At 48.4% G+C, this 12752-nt stretch overlaps 1 protein-coding gene across 1 annotated transcript in view; it reads right to left on the bottom strand.

Moving 5' to 3' along the window:
* The window catches only part of LOC144172843 (transformation/transcription domain-associated protein-like), an 82073-nt gene that overhangs the window by 58365 nt on the left and 10956 nt on the right, over positions 1-12752 (bottom strand). The window contains exons 2-6 of the mRNA XM_077701461.1: positions 10805-10913; positions 8128-8177; positions 7543-7653; positions 4247-4351; positions 1633-1716 (exon numbers count right to left, since the gene is read on the bottom strand). Of these exons, the coding sequence (XP_077557587.1) occupies positions 1633-1716; positions 4247-4351; positions 7543-7653; positions 8128-8177; positions 10805-10886 (432 nt within the window). The 5' untranslated portion in view covers positions 10887-10913. The remainder of the gene's footprint in view (positions 1-1632; positions 1717-4246; positions 4352-7542; positions 7654-8127; positions 8178-10804; positions 10914-12752) is intronic.

The following is a 12752-nucleotide window of genomic DNA, read 5'->3' as shown; positions in this document are numbered from 1 at the left end:
ATGCAGGCTGGAACATGCCGGCAAACCTCTCTGCTTTCATCTAATAAAGAGCTCTCTCTCTCTCTCTCTCTCACAGGCTTTCAATGAAATGCCGAACTACCTCAAACATTTGAAAAAAGAAGAAGTACAGAGTATTCAAGGTGTTCAATTAAGTATTCGTAGATTGATATATAATAAATTCATACCTTTAATCAAATTATTCGTGCACCCATTATTTTCTTCAAGATCAAAATTTGGGCATCTGTATTTGGACATCTGTGCTTTCCGGAGAGTTAATGCCGGGGTGGGCCCGAAGGAATCATGAGGTTCAATAACCGGTGGTGGCCTAGTGAGAAGAAGAACCTCTCCCCTCTCCTCCCTGGGTGCGCGTCAGATCTTATCAGCTGACAGAGCGTCACGGGAGCTCGACCGTGGTGCGTGCCACCCCGCGGTGGGGCGGCAGCAGTGCAGGAGCCTCCTCTGCAGCACTTTTCTCATCACCCCGCACCCAGGGCGCACTCACCAGCCCCACACGTGCCCTGTTGAGCAGCCTCCACTCTAGTAGGCGGAGGAGCCTCCCAGCCCAGAGCACTTTCAGCCTGGGACATGTTACCACGGCCCACTACTCCAACTTCCCAGTCGGCTCGCTCGAGACCATGGTGATAGTCTGGGGTCTGGGGCACTACGCTCTGTTCCTTGGACACAGCGTGTGCCTCGGTGTTCAGCAGCCCCCAATGCACCACGCACGCTTCAGGCCACAGCACGCCCAAATCCTCTGCCAGCCATAACATAAAGCCCACACGGAAAGACCCCACACCAAGCAAGGGCAAGGCCATAGCACCGCAATCATTCCGTTCCCCTGAGAAAGCTGGTAGTGCGCTTCTTTTTCTCTCTGGTGTTCCAAGCTTCACCCAGCCAGCTGTGCACACGAAGCTAGTGAAGGCTGGGGGCACACAAGTCAGAATGGGGTGCAGCATGTCTGGGCAAGCTGCACGAGCTGCGAAAATAGCTCAAACTGTGCCCATTCCCATTTCGCCACGAATAAGTGGCTGGGCTACCATCTCCAGCGTGGTACAAAAGACACCCCGCCTTCCCTACAGGCCAACCAAGCACCCGTGCACAGTCTGGGATGACCAACGCCACCACAGTGGGCGTGAGAAGACTGACAAGCACGTGCCTCGAAGCAAGGCCGCCCCAAAAGTTGCCTTCAAAGAGCCCCACCTATTACAAAACTCGTAACAAAAGCTCCTCACACCACAAACACTGCCCAGCCTTTTCCCCCAGACCCTAGTCGCAATAACCACTATGATTACTAAAGGCTCCACTAGAGCAAGTTGCGCAGAGCACCAAAGAATGCCACGCTGCACACAACTGTGCGGATGAAAATAAGCAGTTATAAGTTACAATGCCGCCTGCTCACAACGCACCTAGGTGAGCTACACAGACATCTTTTTCTTTTTTCTTTTGCCATGAGCTTGCTCTTAACTGACGGGCCGCGCTACCACCCCTTGTGCAATGCCCCTCAATGCCCCTGCATTAAAGACAAACAAGCGCACGGGCACCAACTGCAGACTAGAGGGAGCAGAGATGCTGAAGAGAAAGGGCACACGGCAGCAGCACTGGCTGGCACGGGAAGGAGCAGCTCCAACTGACCTCTGGGTTGAACTGCGGCCGGTACTGCTTGTGCAGCTCAATGATGATCCGCAAGCACACCAGCACGTTCTCCTCGTTCTCCACCTGGACAGCAAAAGCGTCTTCTTAGAAAGCTGGCAACATGTTAACTGTGCTGGTATGATTGCGATGCAAGAGTATTCCTTTTTTCTTTCCTTAATAAAATTCCCCCTGCACTAACTACACTGGAATAGAAGGCAACTCTTCAAGATCATCGGGAGTTCTAAACCATCATGCAGGTAACCACAAAATCTCAAGAAATAGTGCACTGTTCTTACGATACCACCAGTTTGGACACATAGCTGTTGAAAATGTGGGAACCATTATCCTCACAGCGAGCCCTGCCAGTATTAAGTCTATCATAGACCTTCTTGAGTACTTTCCGTTTGTGAAAGCACGCGGTCAGCAAAGTTGCACATTTACTTTTGCGGCTCGATTTGGAGCGGCACCTTTTTGAGCACCAACTTCAAAAATTGGGAAATAAACCGAGTTCGCGGCAGCATTCAAGATGGTGATTCTTATGGCTGAAGAAAGCAGTTCAAGCAAACAATTCAATCACTGCACAGCACATTTGACTCAAAAATCCTACCGTATGAGGATATGTAGGGCCGTGCGAATATCTGTAACTTTTAAATATCAAAACGAATAACTCAATGTTGGATTCGGCTTTGCATCAAAGAGGACTGTTAGAAAATCTCAAATAAATTTTCGAAGCATTCCGAAGTTCGAAAACATTCACCGGTGCTCTCCACTGCCAGCATTGAGCTTTCCCACACGGCTTCGGTGACGTGCAGCCAAGCGGCATGAAGACGGTGCTTTCGGGCAGCACCTCTCAACTCCTTCACTATCCTGGTAGGGTGGTCCCACACAAGCTGCCTTGGTCCACACTCTCTAGACAAGAAGGCCCAGTTGCCTACTGTCATAGTGACCTTCTACAGTTTACCGAAGTTGGTCCCCCCCTCCCTTATTTTTACCTGTAAAGTTCCATTTTGTTTTTTCTATATGGGACACCATAAAAACAATAAACTTATCCAGACTCATACTCCTAGACACTGAGATGAAGCTTTCTCAACAAGGAGGCGTTGACACTGCTGCACTCCCAAGCTGCCCATGGACCCTGCAGGTTTGTTATGAGGCACTTCGTCCGATTTCGGTCTCAACCCTTTTTAAACAAGCCCTCTGCCAAACCTATGTTGAATGTTTTTGCGCCAGCATGCAGGGACATCGCGAAAGTGCTTCTTCAGGAATAAAACTCCCGTGTTGCTAGTACTACAGTAAAAGCTCGGTAATTCACACTCGGTTCACTCGAACTGACGCCCTGATCCCAGCACAGCCCTGTACATTTCAATGGGGGGAAACTCCCGATAATTCGAACTTGGCGGTATCCAGAACGGTTAATACGAACTGGGATTCCCTGGTTTCCATCGCTCCTCGAAGAAGTCATCCCAGAGTGATTACAATGTGTTGCAATCCCAAACCAAATCAAATTTACTTGAGATGTGAAACAACGAAACAAAAAAACAACCGCGTAGCGTGTGTGCTGCACTGCTCCGACACCTTATTTCGCTTCCGCAGCGGGCGCCATGCCGCCGGCGCCAGTGCTGCGGTGCATGCCATTGCAGGTTTTCTTTGGGTCGCAGCCTACAATCACGCGGCGTGCGCAACAAGCGTGTAGTAGCACCTAATTCGCACTACTGTGTGTTCTTCGTGTTCTGCCCGCGCAGTGTGGCGCAATTCATCCTAGCACCAGCCCGATAATTCAAACTCCGCTTTTAATTCGAACAATTTTATGGTCTGCTGCGAGTTAGAATTAACGAGCTTTTACTGTACTACGAAAGGAACCAGAAGCAAGTGCAAAGCGGGGATGATACTACCCTGTTATAAAGGCATGCAGATGAGAGCTTAAAAATAAGGTTAATTTTCCGCGTCTTGTGACGCCCTTTAAAATGAGTTTCCATTAAAACTGACAAGAATGTACACAGTACGCCGTTTAGGTTTTTTTTCTTAAATAGAAACATGTTAATCTCAGCGAAAACTGTGCATTGAAAGAGACGGCTGGGCACGTGTTGTTGTGCTGTGCCACTTCTGAGAATGCACGACCCACTTTCCTGAACAACATGTGGTTACGTGCAAAGACCCCAGGGAGACGCCTTTCAAAATACATGGCCCCCCCCTTTCTTCCCCCATAGCGCCAAGCCATAGTTCACGTAGCCCACGGGGAACCATTCCCCTCTCCCCACTAACATAACAGCCACATTCTTGTTTATGAAGGTGCCCACTGCCATAGCCTGCATCCTTAGCAGTCCCTTGAACCAGCTCTTCGACTTAGATTGCTGCAGTGCCTCCTTTGCGCTGGGTAGACTGATACGCCCTCTACCAGTCATGCGACCCTATCTGTCCATGAACCATCTGGCCTCGAATAAATATCGACCGGTGGGGCTACTTTACTGAATGCCTTTTCCTATGCCACAGGAACTGCCACCAGGGACCCCCCAGTCCTAACCACTGTTTCAAGACTTTTGGGGGGTTCTGTGGGGGGCCGACAGGGAGGAGCGTACAAACAGCAAGCGGAGCGACCGGGCTCCCTCCCCCTCACCTTGAGCAGCTCGAACATGAGGCTGAGGATCTGCTTGACGTAAGGCCGCAGGTGGTCGTTGGTTGGGATGCGGTGGATGATCTCCAGGATGAGCTTGCGCAGTTGCTGAGGAAAGAAAGAAAGGGAGAGGGAGGGGGGGGCACAGCCCCACTTCACTCCCCGCACTGCCACTGTGGTTGCCTACAGTCCTCAACTGCGGCAGCCACAAACAAGCCCGACTCCTCCACGCACCTGCCATGTTTGGCACCCAAAACAAATGAGGGAACCCCCAGGCAGGCCCCCCTGCTACTATTCAAAAGCCCCAACAGCCGTCAGGGGCTACATGAGGCATGACAAAGAGCTCTGGCGCAAAAACAAGGAAAAAAAGAGAAGAGTGTTATGCAGCAAAATTTACTCTCGGAACAGTAGTATATGACGGCCTCTTGTTTTAGCCACCGTTGTATGTGGACTCGACGAAACCCGAGGAAGTGCAATGCCGGGACAGCATTAGCCTGCTGCTGGCAGGGCCACTAGAAGACCCATCAACTAAGCACTGCGCTCAACCTTTGACCTAGCTGCTTGATTTTAAGCAAAAGCTGTGGGGATTGCTCATGTCAGTGATACAAAGCTCTACGCTAGGTGACATTGTTAGCACAGGGTCAGTCATACCTGTTCAGTCGTGCAGCTGCCTCTCTGTAGTTCAGTGTTTTTCGTTGCCTAAACATACACATTTAACTTTTTTTTACACGCCTGGTTTGCGTTGAAAATTCAAAAACGTTCCGCACAAAAGAAAGCCAAAATTCGAGGACATGCATTTGCAGTTGCCTTCTACATCACAATTCACCCGCGAAACAAAGTCTTCCTTGCGCAATATGTAGCAATGATAGCTTTAGTAAACTCAAGCTTTGCAAATCTTGAATTCGAAATGTGCCCATGGAGCACATGGGACCTTGTTCCTGAATGCTGCATTCTTTTGCACTGTAGGAAGCGGCAAATGTGGGGTAGTTGCCACACCAGTGCACCCCCTGCGTCACCACACTCAACCAAGAACATATCCAATGGGAATGCACAAACACCTCAGCACTCGGAACGCATTGCACTAAGGAGTGGCTGGCTACTGCCTGCATTCGCCAAGATCAAGAGGACCTGGTGACCTTCATCCAGAGTGCCACCTGGATGAAAGTGACTGGCAGGTGCCACCCCCATCACCGTTGTCATACAAAAAGAATATAAAGTTTTCTCTCTCTCTCTCTCCCCCCACAATGATCAGTGTTGCTTACCGCTTCCCACTGTCATGCAACGCAATGACAGCCAAGCAGGACGCTGCCTAAATACACGAGCACACGAGCACAAAATCCATTTGGGAACAGACAACAATTCCCACATCTCAGCACTTGTCAGTTCTTTCAGGCGCTCACCGTGCTTCACTGAGACGATGTTTGGTGCACGCACGGCAATTAATGTGTATGCGAGGGGACACTGGGGACACTGAGGAAACTCGTAAATGGGGACAATGCATGTTTGTAGCAGCAGCACGTGTAGTATTTGTAAACCATCAACATCGCTCTTGGAAAAGCATATCGCATTCCTACTGTACCGCTGAGGGTTTTCTTCTTTCTGTTTGTATTACCAGTGCGTTCATTTAATTTATTCACATACATCACGCACCCGTATATAGAATATGCTCTTTCCTTCAAAATAAAATTCAGATAAGAGTGAGTGCCCACGTCGTACCTTGTCCTCGCCCAAGTTGCGCTGTTAAAGTAGACATGAAGTGCTAGTTAAACATGCAACCACCGTAAGGTTCCGAAAGAACGCCCGCCCAAATTGCAGCGATATGAAATGAAAAATATGGGGTGGGCGAACTTTTGGGTCAGGTACAAAAAACTACAAAAAAAAAGTGGCCGCACTACCAACCAAAACTGCGCAGATATCAAGAAAAAATACTAGATGGGCGAACTTTCGGGTGAAGTATGGAAAGGACAAATTATGGACCACATCAACGCATGAATAGATGGTTCCCATTAATTTTGTTCACTCATCGGCGCTAAAGCCACCGATATTAGGGGGTGGGCAGTCTGTGGGGTCTTTTAGCAAAATGAATATTTCACCGATGTTTCGGGGGAGGGCGTTCTCTCGGAACTTTACGGTACGTTCCCAGCCTTCAAACTGATGTCCTCACGCCAAGCATTTCTGTTGGTCATACGCACCCAGGAGCCACAGGCTTGAGTGGCCCTCCTCGTCGTCTCATTCCAAGCTTGAGAGGCATTACGAACACCGCAGACACAGGAGAGATTTTGTAAAGAAGGCTACCTCACGCAGCTGCTCAAACAGTGAGCAAGAGAAAAGAAGAAACTGTCTGTGAGTTCGCATCTACACTCAATAATGTGTAAGCAGAGGGCAAGGGATCGGGTGTCAAGATTGTTTTCCCAGCGCCTGACAAAAGGGTCCCCCCCCCCTTACAAGCTGGCATACTCGGGAGAACCAGTCGAACAAGGCATCGTGACGGTATAGCATGCTTCATTACCCTCTCTTGCGGCTGACAATACATGGGACACAAACCGACAACTTAGCCTCCTGCTCAAAAATGCCACACAAAGTGCGGGCAGAAGTTACGGAGGCATGGCAAACACCTCTGCCAGGGCCGTAGCCAGAAATTTTTTACGGGGGGGTTATGGGTTTTGGGAAGGGGGTAGTCTTGCCAAAAGCAACAGTAAGTAATGCTAACACGCTGCCTGGAAAAGATTTCAAGAGGGGTTCGAACCCCCAAACCCCCCTCTGGCTACGGCCCCGACCTCTGCGTTACTGCTCCCTCTGTGCACCGCAATGGACCAATGACCCTTCAAATACTGCCCCCTTTCTTTTTGCTGTCGAGTTTTAAAGCAGCATAGTTTGCACTCTATCACCAGTATTATCTGTATGACTGATTGTAGGGTTTAATGTGCTGAAGTTACCCCTGGAATATGAGGTGCACCGTAGTGGAGGGCTCCAGATTAATTTTGACCGCCTGGGGAATCTTTAGCATGCTCCAAAATAACTACAAACGGGCGTTTTCACTTTTTGCCTCCACCAGAAAAGTGGCCACTGTGGCCGGGAGTCAGACCTATGTTATTACGCAACAGCACCAGGCACTAGTGTGTGCGTGTTGTCTTTTACTGCACTCACGTGTACACCAACATACGGCACCGCACAAATTTTGCAAGATCGCTTAATCAGGTAGGATCGCAAGACGTTTGTTTCGACCAAAGAAGAATTTTAAAAATGCCAGGCAGTTAGCCATACTCAGGAAGAGAACCACCAGCTACCGTCCTCCTCACCTGCATGTTGTGCTCGGCAATGAACTGGGGCTTGCCCTCCTGCAGGATGCGCAGGAACACTCGCATGGCATGGTCCAGGAAGGTTGGGTAGTGCACCGATGTCACGATGGTCTGCACAGCACAGACAGTGCCCCACCCCCAACAGTGTTGGATGACAAGCGCACTCCTCACTGCACGCCTAAATTGGCCGACAAGACTTCCTCCCCCCTTTGGCCGCGAAAGGTCATACTCACGTACACAAGGCCGCCATGCTACAAAAAAGAAATGAAACCCACTACGCTGTTGTCCTCAGTTCCAAATGGGTTACACCACTAAAACCTGCCAATGGTGCAACACACCACAAAAGACACCAACAGAACACAAGAGTCATTGGAACACACAGCCAAGCACTACTAACTCACTAACTCCCTTCTCTATCGCAGTGGTCCTTGCGTTCTGTCCGTGTCTTTTGCAGGTTTTAGAGATGAGCCAACTAGCCAAAGTTCTTGCAGCGTGATGGGTTACTGCACCGGGGTTCTTTCGCATGCCTCTAACGTCGCATAAATCAGCCAGGACAAAAAAAAAAGTACACAGACTCACACCCACCTCAAGCTCCTCACTAAGCTCCTGGACAGCCTTCAGCTTGCTTTCATCCTCTGCAAGGAACCACAAAGATTAGACAGGTCAACTCACAGAAATCTCCTGCCAGAAAATCTAAACAACGGAGACAACCAGAAGGCCTTTGCAAAATGAAACTTATTTTTCTTCCCTATAGTGCAAGGCCTCACAGGGAAGCTCCGCAACCTAGTCATGCCACCACTAACCTGTCGGAACTAATCAGAAGGCCCCTCTGAAGTTTCACATGTAGCTGCACCGTGAAGCTCACTCTAACCCTTCCTCTTACAACCTACAAGAAGTGTAGGGCGGCCCCCGATTTTAGGGCTTAAGAAGAGTCGATGCTACATTTGCAGTGCGGTGCAATGACGTCTCAGTTTTCAAATCCTTACACTCATTATGCAACAGTTAGGACTGACTCGGTGTTGGCTGTGGCCCAGTTTACGCGCCATACACAGGCTGACAATAGCTTGAATTCTGGCCCTTCAGGACATTACCCCAAAGCAGCCCGACAAGAACCTGCAACTTGCGTGGGCCACGGCCACACAGTCCACAGCACGACGGCCTCCATTCCGTAAGTGGGCTTAGAAGGGGGCATGGTGACCAAAGACAAGTTTGGTTGGTTCATTAAAAGGACTGCTTTGTCCCGATAACAGGGACATCAATTTTGTCACAAACTGCGAACAAATAATGGAGATGTTAAGTGGGGACACTGGTCTGAGGACCGAAAATTTGCCAAAAAAAAAAATCAATTTTCTGTATTAATTTTATTTGCAGCCTACAGGTCCCAAAGAATGTACCTGCAAAATATCATAGCTGTATCATAAGCATTCACAAAGCTGTTGCCCTTTGAAGTCACCTAAATGACCATTTTTGCCTATGTTTGCAAACTTCGTGCCCTGTTTTCTCAGAACCAATTTTTTCCCCACATGGTCAGCTGTCGGGTACAATATCTTGGGATGTACTGGTTCGATTTACATCATTTTTGCTGCATTCGAAAGCTTATGAACTGAACAGTGCAATAAAGCCACAAAAGTACAGAATTTCTTTCTGCTGGCACAAGATTTTATGCAGTTAGTTTTAAAAAAAACATTGTAAATTGATGACCTGACATTTATGAATTTTACAGCGTTTGCAGAAACCATGCTAAAATTACTGCAGTGGTATAGTTGCACTCCCTGGTCCTTCTAGAGCACAAAGGGATAAAAGCTATTTGAGTATTTCAAAGGTACAAAATGGAAAAAATTGCCCGAAATGGAATGGTATAACCTGTTGCACAACTCTAAACGTACACCCCATAGACGAAAACTGACTGCATATATTTGTGCTCAGGATGTTGAAATACACTCACTGTGTAAATCTCAAGCACATAGGTTAAAAAATAACAAAAATGTCCTCAAGACCAGTGTCCCCCCTTAAGGACAGCACGTGAGGCAGTGGCGACTCCCCAGTCACTATCCGGCAATTCCTCTATGACGTCGCGGAACCTTGCTTGCGCAATTGGTGGCTACTGACTTGAGCCACGGCCGATCAACAGGACTGGGCAGCTGTAGTGCGACTTTTAGCTCCATACCACTTGAATGCTGACATGCAGTTAACCCTTTTGCTGTCACTGACGTACCGGTACTTTTTCGCATTTCCCCTCTGCAGTGTCCCTGACGTACCGGTATGTTCTCCAATATGCGTTCAAAAATTCATGCCATAGCGCAAAGCTGGCGCGCCTGGACTGTTTGCGCCATCTGTCAAGTCTTTATAGTAGCTCGTATTTTCCCTCACAAGCTCTCTAACGACAGTATATTGAAGAGTACAGAGCGACCGCGCCCACCCTTCGTTGCTGCGGGGGCTTAGTTGCTCTGCGCGCTGTACTCGGTCAGAATGAGTGACCATGCGGCCCGCGTGCCATACGGGTGCAAGCGTTATTGTGCCATCCACAACGAGTTTCTCTGCTTTTTTATTGTTTCCACGTCTGCTACGGCGCACCAGGTTAACCCAGCGCACCGTTGCCTCTCCAACAGACCGAAACATGGCTCAATAACGGCTTTCGCTCGCTTGCCGCACCCTCACTTGCCGCTGTCAGCAGCAAACGAGGTTGTTGCAACAACGTTGTATCTCCTTTTTACCTCTGTCTGCCATCATGATTTTGCAACACATCATTTCTATGCGTTGTGCAGGCTGCTTAAAGTGCTCCTTCCATGCGTGCGGTTACTTCCGGATGGCTGACCACGCGTGCCCTCCGACTGCGGACAGGAGCGATGGTTCTTCCGATTCTGATCCGAATATGAGCCGAGCTCGGATTCGCATTCTGAGAGTTTCACATGCAAGGAAGGGGTGCGAGCTCCACAGCGTAAGATTCTGATGTTGAAACGGTGGGGTTGTCATCCCGGAAGCGTGCACAGCAAACTGAAAATATCTGGAAAAAAGGAGATTTCTCACCCACGCTCTTTCCTTTCGACACGTTTCATTCCGGGCGCTATCATAGTAAAATAAATCCCTACGCTCCTTCCCTGATATTCTGGAAACCGAGCCAGCACTCGGGGTGCGTCACGGCCAGAAACACCAGCCAGTGAAAGGGTTAAAAAGCAAACAAGCACTACTGCAGCATAAGTGACAGCTGCCAACTATGAGAGAGACGAAAGCCATTCTCGTGCACGGTCGGGGCAAAGCTCACTCGCTGCGGGGTCCTCGAGCATGGACACAAAGGAGCGGTAGGTGTTGATCTGCGTCAGCGGGTCCAGCGGCAGCGTCGCCATGGCAACCGGACGGGCAGGGGGACCCCACTGCAATGGGGGAACAGGCAGGCACGGCTGGTGTCAAGGAGAGTGCCCATTTACCAAAAGTGCTCACTAAGCAGAAACTTCAGTCAAGCAGTTTCTCTTCACCGAGACCACCTGCTACATTAAAGGGACAGACAACCAATTTTTGTCGCGTATGTGTTCTCTAGCTTACACGAAAGCCAGCGTTTTGCATAGCCCGGTAATCACAAGCAATTTCTAAATAAATTGGCGGAAATAATTTTAATTTGGCAGCAAACTTCCTGAAATCGGAAGGGTGGCGGTTCATAGTGTCGAAACTTGACACTACAATATGTGTCCCTGTCACGTGACCTGCAAACCTGGCAGTTACTGCAACTGCTGAAACGTTTATTTACGTATTGAAAACCTTTTAGCACAAGTATTTAAACAAGGTTAAATTGTATATGTATTTCTAAATGTTGTTTTGAAAATTTTAAAGACACGCCGCCCGCCGTCGCTCGGTTGCTCTCAGTGTGGCTAACTGAGCCACCATGCCCAGAATCAATGGCAGCGTTCAGTAAACAGACCCAGTGAAGGAGCTTTGACGATTCTGCCTCAGTCAGGGACGTCTGTTCTGGCAAAATATTTGATTTCAGTTTCCAAGTACGCCAACGGCAGCTTAAAAAAAAAAAAAAAAAGTCACACCCGGGGAGAATCGAACTTCCCACCTACACAACGTGAAGCCAGAGTCTACCTATCGTCTATCCCAACAGATGGCGCATTGGTGCAAAATAGATCGTTGCATTAAAAAAACACATAAAGGAACAGGAAAGCCTGCGATTCACACTTTTTTTTACCTGGGGACAAGTTTTTAAATATCGTTTTTCATTTCGCATACAGACAAAAGTATGTTGCCGAGCTACTCTATGCCATGGTTGCCAGCATTATTTTTGGGAGGGACACATACGGCTCGTAGATCTGAAAATTTCGATTCAAAAAGTTCTAGGGCGTTATTAGCAAAACCGTTTCTCGTCAAGGTGCTTTAAGTGATGCCCTTTCATTTGGGATAGAGAATATATACTCGACAAAAATCGGTTGTCTGTCCCTTTAAGACACAGGTTAGGAAGCAGCAAAAAGCCCAATGCTGACTTCAGTATTCAACTTCACTGTCGTGGCCACACACCCCCCTTCCCTCTTACTGCAGAGACCATAGCAAACTTCCTTTGCCATGACTTTTTCTTGTGGGACAAGCAGGACACAATAATTTAGACAACTTTGTGCCCTTCATAAACCAACGTCTCCTGTCTTACACACGTATGCCCGCACACAGTAATCGTTGACTGAAAGCATGAATACACGTGCCATCTTGTTGTTGATGCCACTGTATTACGGGCAACACAACCCTCTCAGATTGCGGGGCTTTTTTTTTCTTTTTCGAAGACACTATTGTTAATCACATGGGTTGTCTGCACTTGGGTACGCGTAGCCCGACAGGTCTCTGAATGAGAGAAAGCATGGACACCGAGACCCCCCTAATGCCTCACTGACTGGAAAGCACACACAAGCACGAACACTTGTGATGTCATGTAAACACGGCACACCAGTACAGATAATTCGAGAAAGCTGGACAGGTTAGGCAGTCAAGGAAAACTGGAAAGATTTTCTATGCAGCCCATTAAAGCCTAGCTCTACATCCTAGCATCCTTATTTTGAAAATATGTCACATCTGTACTCTGACTTTCAGACAGCAAACGCTGTCTCGGGCAAACTAGCTGAACTAAAATGTGCTTCTTGTTTATTTTTTATTTCAGTACAGAAGAGCTATACCTCTAAAACAAGCAATCTAGGCCGTCGGGAACATTTCCGTGGATTTGCAAAACTTTT

This window comes from Haemaphysalis longicornis, unplaced genomic scaffold, assembly GCF_048455015.1.
Source record: "Haemaphysalis longicornis isolate Haplotype H1 unplaced genomic scaffold, Haemaphysalis longicornis Haplotype H1 scaffold_261, whole genome shotgun sequence".
NCBI lineage: Eukaryota > Metazoa > Arthropoda > Arachnida > Ixodida > Ixodidae > Haemaphysalis > Haemaphysalis longicornis.
Note: the sequence above shows the minus strand (reverse complement) of the source record. Positions and strands in the feature narration are given on the sequence as shown.